This window comes from Vidua chalybeata, chromosome 15, assembly GCF_026979565.1.
Source record: "Vidua chalybeata isolate OUT-0048 chromosome 15, bVidCha1 merged haplotype, whole genome shotgun sequence".
NCBI classification, from domain to species: domain Eukaryota; kingdom Metazoa; phylum Chordata; class Aves; order Passeriformes; family Viduidae; genus Vidua; species Vidua chalybeata.
Genome location: NC_071544.1, coordinates 18238209 through 18250029, shown reverse-complemented (window position 1 = coordinate 18250029; position 11821 = coordinate 18238209). Strand labels below are relative to the sequence as shown.

The following is an 11821-nucleotide window of genomic DNA, read 5'->3' as shown; positions in this document are numbered from 1 at the left end:
GGCCCCTTGAGGGCCAGGCTGCATCAGCTGCACTCTCAGAGCATCGGGTGGGACCGAGGCTGTGCTGGGGGGATGCACAGCACAGTGCAGCGCACAGTTCCCGCTGAATTCCCACAGGAAACCACCGGCCCCAGCTGGAGTGCCTGGTCACCTCGCAGGCACCTCAGGAGGGGCCAGGCTGGGGAATCCAGCAGTGCTGAGCACACCTGGGGGGCCCAGGGGATCAGGGGGCTGGGGCTGCCTGAGGGTCTTCAGTGACGTGGGTGGTTGCAGGAAGCCCCCGTGCTCTCCATCCCTTGGGAATGCCACCAGGGATATGCTCTGGGCAAGCTCCCCTGAGCCTGGCAGTGACTCTGGCCCTGCCTGCATGCCTGGGGCACAGGGTACTGACACCCAGGGGGGTCAGGGCTTTTCCAACCCGCAGCTCCCGAGCTGCCAGGACAGCCAAGCGAGTCTCCAATCCAGGCTGCATTCTCTGGTTCTGTTGCAATACAGAAGCTCTCTGTGCTAACATTTATATTTATGCAACTTGTTAAGTCTTCAAAGCACTTCCCAAAAGCTAATCCATCTCTGGAATGCCCTCAGACTAAGCATCCCCCACTTCCCAGCTCCCATGGAGAAAACCAGGAGACGAGGCCACAGAGCATCTCAATGTCCAGTTTGGGATCAGGATGTGAGGCTTTCCTGGTTTTCCATTTCACACTCAGACCATTCCAAATTGAACTTTATTTTCTGTCACCGCCTCTCTTCCAACATGACTCTTCTTGGGGTTAAAAAATAAAGGCAGAGCTAGAAAGCTGCTCAGCCTTCCCTTTCATTTCAGCAGTGTCTGGTGCTGATGCTGTAATTAACTGAGGGCTGGATGCAGCGGGGTGCCTGCTCTGGAGGACGCTGCTCCGGGGCCGCAGGCGGTGCCGCTGCTGCAGAGGGCTCTGCCTGGGCATGGCCACTGATCCACAGGAGCCCTCTGCAGCTTCCCAGGGGATGGATGCCCGGTGCTGAAGGGATGGAACCGCTGAAAAAATGTGTTACGAGACTGGGTTACTCAAAGAGGTTTATCATGGAGCGGGAAATCGGGAGACAACGTTGAGAGCAATGTGCCCACCTTTGCTTCCACACCAAGTGGTTGCACACACGTCTCCCTCCAGGGCTTGCCTCTTTTGGCCTCCCCCAGCTCCATCACTGACTCAGGAAACAGCTCCAATGGATCCCAAAGCAGAGTGAAACAGCTTTGTCCTCATCATCCCACAGGAGCCGCAGGGCACTGGGCTGGGGTTCAGCGGCCACGGCAGCACTGCTGCAGCCAGGGCTGTGGTGCCATGAGAGGGCACAGCACAGCAGCACCTCCAGGGCGTATAAAAAGCCTCAGCCACTCTGCACCATGCAAGTGGATGCCACATGCCTCCTTTCTGGGGGAAGAGGGACCTTTCAGGCTGTTTTTAGCTCCTGGAGGGCAGGGAGAGGGGGTGCCTCTTACAAGCTGCTACAGATTATAGATCTGAGCTGGCAGCTCACCCTCCTACCCACCCACAAACACGGCGCCCAGTGCTGCTGCTGAAAGGGGCGGATGGCAGGGCCTGCCTGTGTCTCCAGACCCCAAGGGCCAGGGTGGGAGTGCCCTCCTGGCACGGATGGCCGGTCCTGTGGGCAGTGCCCGCCGGCCGTGGGCTCTGAAGGCACGGCGGTGCCGATGGCAGAACCCAGCACATTCAGTAAATAAGTTGTGCTTGCCTGTAGACATAATTAGGCCAGCGTGACTCTGCAGGGATGTGCAGAGTTTTGGGACCTGCAGCCAGCAGAGAAGGAGCCTCTCTAAAATTTACCATCTCTCAAACCAGCGCCTGGTGTCCTGTCCTGTCCTGTGCAGCCAGCGGCCACCACTGCCCCGCTCCCAGCGCCCGCCCGCAGCCCCAGGGGCACCACAGGGACAAGCCCTCGGGGACCTGCATGGTCCAGGCTTTCTTTTCCTTTTTTCCCCCTTCAGGAGGTACATACACTTCATCTGGAGGGTAGAAGCCAAACGCTGAGACCCCCCCAGGAGGGGTTAGAGGAGCTGAGGGTTGAATGCTGTGTTTGGCCATTACAGCCTTGTGCAGTCTGGCTGTTGGGCACTGTGAAGGCTTCAGCTGATTCTGAAGTAGCTGGAGCAGAGTGGTGCCTGTCCAGAAATAGAAAAGTATTTTTAAATTAAATTTATTCACTGATTTTCATGAAGACAGATTGTTGTGTGTTTGTTGAAGTGTCATTAGGAGTAGTTGGCGGTGGAACCAGGCTGAGCAACAGTGAGAGAGGATGGACGTGTCCTTCCTGTGACTGGTGTCACCCAGGCCACCTCCTTCTGCTCCTCCTCCTCTTCCTCCTCCTGCAGCCTGGTCCCTGCACCTGGCAGGAACGGAATGGGGCTGATTAAAGCTGACACCAGGCCTGTGGGGCAGACACAAAACCAGCTCTGATACCTCTGAGCTGCACGGCCCAGGGCTGGAGCTGCCCCACAGGGAGAGGGGGCAGTGGGCAGCCCCCCTGCTCTGCTGGGAGCTGAAGCTGCCCGTGAGCCCTGGCCCCTCAGCAGACAGTGCCCAGTGCCCCCCAGCAGCTCTGGGCTTTCTGGTACGCTCGTCCTTTTCCCCTGCAGTGCAGAGCAGAGCCATGGAACACCAAGCACAGCATCCTGCTTCTCTGGGATCTGCCCCACCAGTGCCGAACCTGCAGGGATGCAGTTTTAATTCTCCAAGACAAGAATTCAGGGTTTCCAAGTAGTGTGGACCTGAACACAGGCCTTCAGAAGCTGGTCTCTGTGTAGGTTTGACAGCAGGAAACATCAGGCTCCAGTTACCTGATTAAACACAGGGAAATGGCCCCGCTGCTTGCAAGGCTGCAGCACCTTCCTTGCTCCCAGGTGCTTCTGGCCACCAGTGAGTGCTGCAGCCAGGAGCAGGCTATAAATCCTGCTGCTCTGCAGCCCCCAGCTCTAGGAGAGCATGGTGCAGTACAAGAGGGGCAGCTTGGAGGGGTGAGCATTGACCAAGGCACTGCTGGGCTGCTGCTGCTTTACTGAGTGAGGGAGAGACTGGTTCAGCTGCTTGCTCTGGGCACGTTGTGACCCGGGGGCTCGCTTTGAGTTGGCTTCTCCCACGGCTCCTGCTGGCAGAGCAGAGCTGCCTGTGGGAGCAGGTCTGGGGAGCAGCACCAGGCTGCTCCTGAGCCCACGGAGAGCACACAGGGGGCTCGAGCCCTTCTGGTAGAGATCCCCTGTGCTGGCAGAGCAGTTTCCATGTCTGCAGGGCAGAGCAGTGCTCTCAGGGGCTCTCAGGGGCTCACTTCCATCACCAGCTGGGTTTATCCAGCAAGGTGCCATTTCCCTGTTCTGTGTGCTCCCTGGGTGGGCAGTGCCCTTGTGCCATGGCCAGTGCCTGGGCTGTTGCTTGCCCACTGCACAAGTGTTCTCCACTGTGTTCTCCTGGGCTCTGGTCCCAGGCTGTGCTGCTGCTCTCAGGAGGAGCCCGGGGAGAGCTGTGTCCATAGATAAAACTCAGCACCTGGGAATTTCCCTCTTTGAAGTTCTTTTTCCTGTTTTCTCTTTTGTTTCTTTGTGACTTCAGGATTTTTATGCTTACTTAAGTAGGTGCAGAGTAAGCTGGCTTTCATCACGGAGCCTGCCTGCTCTCCCCGAGGTGCTGGGCGTCCTCCACTCCTGCTGACTTCAGCCTCCAGGAATGTGCAGCGGGCCCTGCCTTCTGCCAGCACAGGGAAACCTTCTTAGCTTGGATTCCTGGAAAATGGAGTCCCGTGGGGGCTCACGGGGTGTGCACGTAGCTCTGTGTCTGTGCACCCTCATGACCTGTGAATCCAGCTCAGTGGAGCGTTAAAGCATCCAGAATTTTAAGTAACCTGTGACTTCAGCACTTTTGTGAAAACGGGAGGCTGAGCACAAAAGGAAACCCTGTCAGCCCCTCCACGAAGGCAGGTGATGCAGCGTGACATCGCTCCTTAGCTCAGATCTAATCAGGCTCTCGGGACTCCGAGGAGATGTTAGATGTTTGCATCAGAGGCTCCAGCCCTGAGCTCAGCCCGTCCCAGCCGTGCTGGCTGTGGCTGCTGTGTCCCCCCAGCACAGAGGTGCTCTGATGGCAGCTTCAGCCCTCTTGGAACAAGAATTTGGATACAGGAGGGATGTTTGGGAACGCCGGTGGTGGGGGCTGCTGATCCAGGGCTGACAGTGAGCAATCAGCTCCTGATTGCCAATGGCTGCAGGAGCTCAGAGCGAGTGAAAGAGCAGCTCGGGGGGAGTGGGACACCTAATAGTGTCCTAATAGAACCCCCAGCCCAGAGACTGGGGGTGCTGGGCTGTGCCCACCTTCCCTCCCTCTGCAGCAGCCGTGCAATCCCTTGGCTGTGGGAGCCAGGGCTGTGCTCTGACTGGGAGGGAAGAAGACTCCTGCTTCAGCTCCTTGGGTTTTTCACAGGATCTGTGCCTGCTCCTGCATTTCACAGCAGGAACGAGCCACCTGGCCAGTACTACAAGCACATTGATGTAAGTCCCTGGCAGAGGATGATGACGGCCAGAAATGCCAAAAGCAGTTGGTGTGGGTCAGGTTGCTTCCCCTGGAGACAGACTTTAGTGTCTCCTGATGTGAACATCAGAGTTTACACCTGAGCCAATCCTGCGGTTTTTCCATGATTTGGAAATAGTGGTGTTAGGGCTGCTTGTGCAGGTGCCACCACTGCAGCTCCTGTGTGCTGCTCTTTTGTGCCTGTTTTCTGCTAGAGACACTCAGCAAATTCAGTAGGAGCCAGAACACTGACCAGGCTGATTTTGGGGATTTTGTGTGTGGGGCGGTGCTGCATTAGGTACCTCTGAGGTCCCTCCCACCCTGGGGATTCCAAACCAAACCCTGAACAGGGCACAGCCAGCCCTGAGCACTGTATGACCTATCAGGTCTGGCTAGGGCAGCTCATATTTTAAAAATTCTACACCTTTTAAAAATGGTTCATTTAAAAAATGTGTTGTTTAATGTCCGATATAAGATTACAGATGTTCTGAGCTGCTGGCAGATATCAATTGGAGACAGCTGGAAGCAGACCTTTGTCTTGGCTCATGTGGACAGGTTTGTAAAAAAGAGTGTCAGCTGAGACTGTCACAGTGCTGCTGAATAGGAAACTTCTGAGCAGTAGTTAGCAGAATACTTGTATTTTTTGCGGTTCACTTCTAGCTGCAGATGTCAGTATCACCTGGCACCAGGAGTTTTGAAATCCAGGTGCAGGCTGCCAGGCCAGAGGGAGTGGTGGCTGTGCTGGCTGCCTGTGAATGCCCTCCCAGGCCTCGCTCTTTGTGTCACATGGAGTGTTGGGAGCCATCCTTGGTGTCCTGGCACTCGCCCGGGCGCTGCTGCGGAGGGAAGCCCGACGCCCATCCCCATCCTGCTCCCTGTGCAGGGAAGGAGGGCAGCAGGGCTTGCTCTGAGGAAGCACAACACAACACAACAAAGCATTTCCCAGCAAAACTTGCAGGTGGGAAAACGCCTTCAAAGTCCAGCTCCCCGTGGCTCCTCTTTCAGCCCTGCTTTGTACAGCCCCAGCTTTGCTGCAGTAGCTCCAGTGCAGCCTCGAGCTGCCCGGGGCAAGGGCTGGCTCTTTGTTCTGCAGAGCCTCCGGCTGCCCCATCCTCCCCTGCTGCGGGGCGAGGACAGGCCCCACGCTTGGAAGACAGATGTCATTAAAATGCAGTGGAACAGTCTGAAGTCAAATATAGCGCTGTGATGATCTAGGTCGTGCAACTTAATGATTTCACTGCTGAATGCCAAATTATTTTTGTTGCATTTTTAGCAAGGCTCGTGCGGGCTGTGGGAAACAAACCCCCGCTGGCCCCGGGAGCTGCGGGTCCGTGCGGGCGGCGGGGGCTCCTCCATCCCGCACCCTCCACTCCCCGCGCCGGGGCTCCTCCATCCCGCACCCTCCACTCCCCGTGCCGGGGCTCCTCCATCCCGCACCCTCCACTCCCCGCGCCGGGGCTCCTCCATCCCGCACCCTCCACTCCCCGCGCCGGGGCTCCTCCATCCCGCACCCTCCACTCCCCGTGCCGGGGCTCCTCCATCCCGCACCCCCCGCGCTGGGCCCCCGCCCCCGGGGTCACGGGTGTTGCTGGGGATGGCCTCATCAAACACCGCCCAGAAAGTCCCCGTTTGGATATTTAATGTGGGAGCACTGACCCGAGGTGCTCAGAACAGCCAACAAATGCAGAATGGCCGTTTGGGGAGCTTTTCTTTGCGGGAGTCAGCAGCGCACGGACATAACGAAGCGTGTGGCTCTGGGAGTGAGGGATGAGCAGCCCCCTCTGTGTCCCGGCCCGGGGTGACACGGGGAGCTGTGGCTGCAGGTCACGGGGCAGCAGGAGGCACGGGCTGGCCGTGCCCGGCTGAATCCTGCAGGGCAGGGGCTGTTGCACTCTGGGTCTGAGCTGTGGCAGCACCTGTGAATAACTGTACGGCCACCAGTGGCTTTGCTGGGCTCGCAGCGGTGCTCGTGCTCCGTGCTCTCATTGCTGCTTTGAACTGCCTCTCCTGTCTGATTGTTCCCTTAATCAAAAGGAAATGAACTCCACTTGAGGTATCTCGCAGCGCGATTTGCGTCAGATCAGGGCCGCCGGGGACCCTTTGGAAAGCAGCAGTTCTGAGGCTGGATGCAGCAGGGTTCACAGGGGAAGGGGTGGCTCAGGCTTCCCAAGGGACTGCAGCAAGAGGAGCGTGGCTCGTGCAAATCAGAGTTTTCGTACAAGGTGAGTGCTGCTGCATGAGGCGGGATGCAGCCTGGCAGCAGCACTGCAGGGGTGCTGTGGCGATGCCAAGGGCGGCTCCGGGGCTGTGCCTTCCCAGGCGTGTTCAGGCCTGTGCTCTTGGTGCAGGAAACATTTTTACATGTCCTTGTGCTGAGGTTTCCAGCAGCCCAAGGGACCCTCGGAGCGGTGTCTGTCGTGACAGAACCTGCTTGTGTGGCTGTTTGGCCGGTGGAAGGTCTGTGCAGTGGAATTATTAGCAGGCAGCTTCTAAAGTGTCATCCTAGGATTTCATTAACAAACTTTTAAAAGACATAATGAATTAACCCATTGAGAGCATTAGGCTTTAACAGTGCTGGGTTTGAATTGAAAGAAGTTAAATGAAGCTCTCTGCCTACATCCTGCCAAGGCAGTCCCCCTTGATGTGTAATGGTGGATACGTACTAAAATCTTAGAACTCAAAAAAAAAAAAAAAAAAAAAAAAAAGAGATTTTAACTCCTGTTGGGGACCTATGTGATTCAAGTAGGTGTTGGGAGATGTTTGTAGCCCAGTTACCTGTAGATGTGTTTTGTACCACACACACTCTTTATTTTACCCCTCGAAAGGTCAGAGGAGCTCGAGATGCCCAGGCAGGGATGGGCACAGGAGCCAAACCCTCTGTGACAGAGACCAGGCCAGTGAGGTACCAGCTTTGGGTGACGGCTGGGATCTCTGAGGAGGGGCTGTCCCGGGACATGCCTGGGGCTGATGGCTGCCTGGACATGGAGGTTTGGCAGTGCTGGGCAAAGGAAGCCCCTCAGCTGGGGCTGCATTGGTGACTGTCTCCTAAAAATGAAAACCAAACCCAGAATGGTCCAAAAGGCCCTAAAAGGCATCAAGAATTACAAATAGGGATTGAGCACTAATGAGAGAATATCTTAATTAGATCTCCCAACCTGTAGAGGAACACATTAAATTAAAATGAAACTGAGCTTTGTGCTCTCCGGGTTTCAGTATGAGAATAGGAGAGGAATAATTCACATTTGCAATTTGTGAGGCTGGATTGCTCTTTCTCTGACTTTGTCTTTTTAACTTTTTATCTTGTCAGAAAATTATGAAAATCTACTGGGATGATGTATTTGGGGTAGTTCTTAGCACGTGGCAGAAACATTTCCATGGTTTCAGAAACATGGCATTTAATCCTCTCCTTCCAGGTTAACTCCTTCCTTCCTGTGGTGTCCAGCTTGGCCCCCACTCACCAACCTGCTTTTGACTTCACTACCAGTGATATTTTCTCTTTGTGAATTTCTATCAATATTTAATGCAGTGGTGTCAGTTTTGCTGTAAGATGAGAGGAACTACTAGAAACCTTGAATTATACATCATGTGGCAGGGGGAGGCTGGAAGTGTTTTCTTTTGGACCCAAGGCTTTTGGAGCTGATCTCCGGGACCTGCAGTTTGAGCTCCCGGCGATGGACGAGCCCCAGAAGAAACTCAGCCAGCGGCACGAGGGACGGCCCCGCAAGGTGAGGTTCAAGATATCCTCGGCGTACAGCGGGCGGGTGCTGAAGCAGGTCTATGAGGACGGGCAGGAGCTCGAGCCCCCGGCCAAGGAGCACTCGCGGCGCTTCCTGCGCCACGGCTTCGAGCCAGGGGAGCACCTCTGCGGGCCCGGCGAGCTGCCCGAGAACAGGTTCTGCTGGCCCACGGCCCTGACCGCCCGCAGGATCAGCGTACTGCGAGAGGATCACACACACGGGCTCACGGGGAGCGCGCCCCTGCTCAGCGACTGCCGGCCCGGCGCCGGCCTCTGCAGGGTAAGTGCCGCCGGGGCTGCCCCGCCGCGGGCACCGGCTCCGGGCTCAGTCCTGCTCGCAGGAGCGTGCTGACAGGAGCCTCACACCGCAGCCCCATCCCCTAAAACTGTTTTGTCAGGCCGGGACTTGGAAAGGGTGCTTGTGAATCTCCAGCCGTTGCTCCAGGAATCCTGTGTGCTGAATATGCCACGCGTGGCAGGATCCTCAGGGTCTGCAGGAGGGAACAGCAGCTGCCAGCTGTGCTCCAGCTGTGCTCTGGCTTCTCCTGGTCCTGGTCTGCATTTGTCCATTGGGTAGAGCAAAAGAGAATGTTTCCATAGATACTGCTATCTGTACATGGGAGTCCTACTGCATCTAGATCAGTCAAATGTAAGGAGGCTGTTAAGTTAATTAGATATATTTAAAATATTAAAGTTGTGTGACTGGCAGGAAGCCAGTGCTGCCATCAGGGTACCAGGTGTCTGCGTCCTCTGGCAGCCAGAATTCATCTTTGGCTACTTTGACAATCCCAGCTTAGTTTCACTGGTTATTTTCTTAACATATAATTAATGCCACTGACGGAGAAGTGCTTCTCTAGTCCTTATAACGAGGCAGTACGTGCACAATATGTGTAAATACTTCTAATGGCCTTGATTTGAACACGTTGAAATCTGTTAATTCCTGGTGCTCATCAAAGCTGTGCGTGGGAAACCCAGATGGCTGACATTTGACCTGTTGACACACTGGACATGCAGTTTGCCCGAAAACATCAGGCCACGATGAATCTCTCCTGCCCAAAGACACTGCACTACTGTGATCTTATCCAGCCCGTTAATTTGTTTTGCATTCTTGGGTAGCTGCTCCTCTCCCTCCCCAGCGTCCCCAGCCACAGATACCTGGAGTAACCACGCTGTCCAGTAGCAGCTTGTGTTGCACCAACACGCACAGGGTGCTTGGAGACACCGTGTCTGTGTAACACACACGAGGCTCTCACCTTCTGCAGGTGGGCAGGACTTGTGCTCACCTGCCTCCCCCTCGTGCTTCTCCCCACAGGGAAGCAGGTGCCCCACTGCCAGGAGAGCAGCAGCCACCTCAGGGCAGCTGATGTGACTCAGGGCATTTTTTAGGAGAACATCTCCTTTTGCATGGCTTCTTGACACGGACACTTAGAGTGAAATATGAAGAGTGTGTAAAACAATAGGCCCCAGTAACTCCATATGGCACCCAGGGAGGAGGGACCAGGTCAGCAAAGTGCTGCTCTCAGGGAAATGTTTGACCAAGTTTAGCTTTAAAATGGCTAGGAAAAAAATAGAAATTTACCCAGTAGGGCTGTACCTCCACCAGTTTGCTGGATGCTCTGGGGGCGGTCAGGGGAGCTGGCCTGGTGGAAGGGATGCTCTTCTGGAAGCAGGGACCATCAGTGTTTGCAGAGTGAATTTATACTGGTGAGACACTGGCAACTTCCTTCTTCAGACTTCTCCAGTTGTAGATTTTGGCAAGATCATCATCTACACCAATAACCTGAAAATCATCCGTGCACCGATGGACCAGAAAGAGCTCATGAGAAGAATTGTCCAGACTGAGGGGATAAATGACTGGACGTTCATGTACCGGGAGAATAAAGAACAATTTAGTGGTGGCCATAAAAAAGATGTGGAGAATAAGGTCACTTACAACCAGTACATGCAGGTAAGAGAAAATGGAAAGTTCTTTTTCCCCTTAACCCTGGTCAAACCACCCGAGCCCCATCCACCTCTGTCTCTGGCTCCTAGCTAAGTTTGGATAAAAAGCACCACTCTGTTCCTGTTCCCTCAGGAGATAACGACCAACACTCTGTGAGATCCTGCTCTGGGACAGCACTGCTGGTTCCAGGTGCTCATGTCTCCCACTGATTTCTTCCCCTGGAGGTGGCTGGCATTTACAGAACTTGGCTGGGCTCCATCCCTTGTCACCCCTCCCAGTGGGATAAGAGCAGGCCAGAGGTTCTCCAGCCTGACAAGGCTAAACACAGCTGCTCTGTGGCTGAGACTGCTTCAGGCTAAAATTTTAGTATCAGCTGAAATAAGGTTGTGCCTCACATCTGCTTTCTCACGGGGGAGTCTTTGTTGGTCAGAATCCCAACTGGTCTGACCATGATTTGATCCCACAAAACCTAATGTTGTCATGTGGAGCTGATACAGTTTCATGGAACTGAGTCTGGCCTGTGGGTCACCATGGTCCTTCTGCTCCTGGGAATTTCAAGGTGGGATTTAAAGAGGCTGCCTGGCACAGTGGGAGAGAGGCAGGCACAAAGGACTGCTCAAAAGAAAGCGTGCATGATGAGGGATTTGGGGAGAGAGGGCAAGGAGCCATCCCTGAAGAAATGAAGCATGGCTCAAACCTGAGGCTACAGAGTGGAAATGGTGTGATAAGAAATGACAGGAGGATGGGTGGAGTTGTGCAGAGGAGAAAGAGGAGTTTGGAGTATTGTGTTATAAACCCAGTGACATTAACTTCTCATTTTCTAGTAGCTGCCACAAATTGTCCCGAAGCATGTGGAAGCCTTTTTGTCCGAGTCCTTGCTGTGGAGAAGTGATTGTCATAGGCAGAGTGGTGTGTCAGGAGCAGCTGTGATGGCAGAGACTGGGAGAGAGAATTTCCCTCTTTCAAGAATGCTCCGGACTTGGGTATCTCGCACGCACTAACAAATTCTTTCCTGCTGTCTGCTCCAGGAGGGCCATGCTGAGCACGGCTGTTCCCAGTGCAAAGGCTCCGGCTGTGCTCCCTGCTCACTGTGCCACGGCAGCAAGTTCTCGATGCTGGCAAACAGATTCCGGGAGTCCTACCGGGCGCTGCGGTGTCCGGCGTGCGACGAGAGCGGGCTGCAGCCGTGCCGGGTGTGCGCTGCCTGAGCACACGGGGCACAGGGCCCCCGGCGGCGGGGACAGGCGGTCAGCAAAGGGAAAGGCGCGGTGTCCACATCTCACTGCCAGGGTGAAGCCGCTCCTCTGCCCCCAGGCTGCCCCGTGCGCCGGCCCAGCCCTGGAGCCGGGCCCGGCAGGGGGAGCGAGTCCCTGACCCCAGTCCCGGACCCCAGCTGCATCCCTGACCCACAGGAACGTTCGGCATCCCGAGCTAAAGCACCCGTGTCAATGTCCCTGCAGCCGATCTCGGCCAGACGGAGCCTGTGCTGGCACTGTCCCTCCCCTGGGTGCTCCAGCAGCAGGAGAGGGGCAGCCCGGGTCAGGTGCAGCCCGGGTCAGGTGTGCAGGCAGTGCCCGCGCAGGTGTGCAGGCA

General features: G+C 55.6%; 1 protein-coding gene across 1 annotated transcript; it reads left to right on the top strand.

Annotated features, from left to right (window-relative positions):
* The first annotated feature begins 8221 nt into the window (after positions 1 to 8221).
* Positions 8222 to 11436, top strand: GRXCR2 (glutaredoxin and cysteine rich domain containing 2). Its single transcript, XM_053957002.1, has 3 exons — positions 8222 to 8566; positions 10019 to 10234; positions 11257 to 11436. Exons 1-3 carry the CDS (start codon positions 8222 to 8224, stop codon positions 11434 to 11436), a joined length of 741 nt encoding a protein of 246 aa, XP_053812977.1.
* The last annotated feature ends 385 nt before the right edge of the window (positions 11437 to 11821 follow it).

What these genes read in the sequence shown, in the direction of transcription:
- GRXCR2 (XM_053957002.1), top strand. Translation starts at nt 8,222, where the DNA reads ATGGACGAGCCCCAGAAGAAACTCAGCCAGCGGCACGAGGGACGGCCC. An exon ending in CCGGCGCCGGCCTCTGCAGG is followed by an intron (nt 8,567 to 10,018) that starts GTAAGTGCCGCC and finishes TTCCTTCTTCAG; the next exon opens with ACTTCTCCAGTTGTAGATTT. An exon ending in CTTACAACCAGTACATGCAG is followed by an intron (nt 10,235 to 11,256) that starts GTAAGAGAAAAT and finishes TGTCTGCTCCAG; the next exon opens with GAGGGCCATGCTGAGCACGG.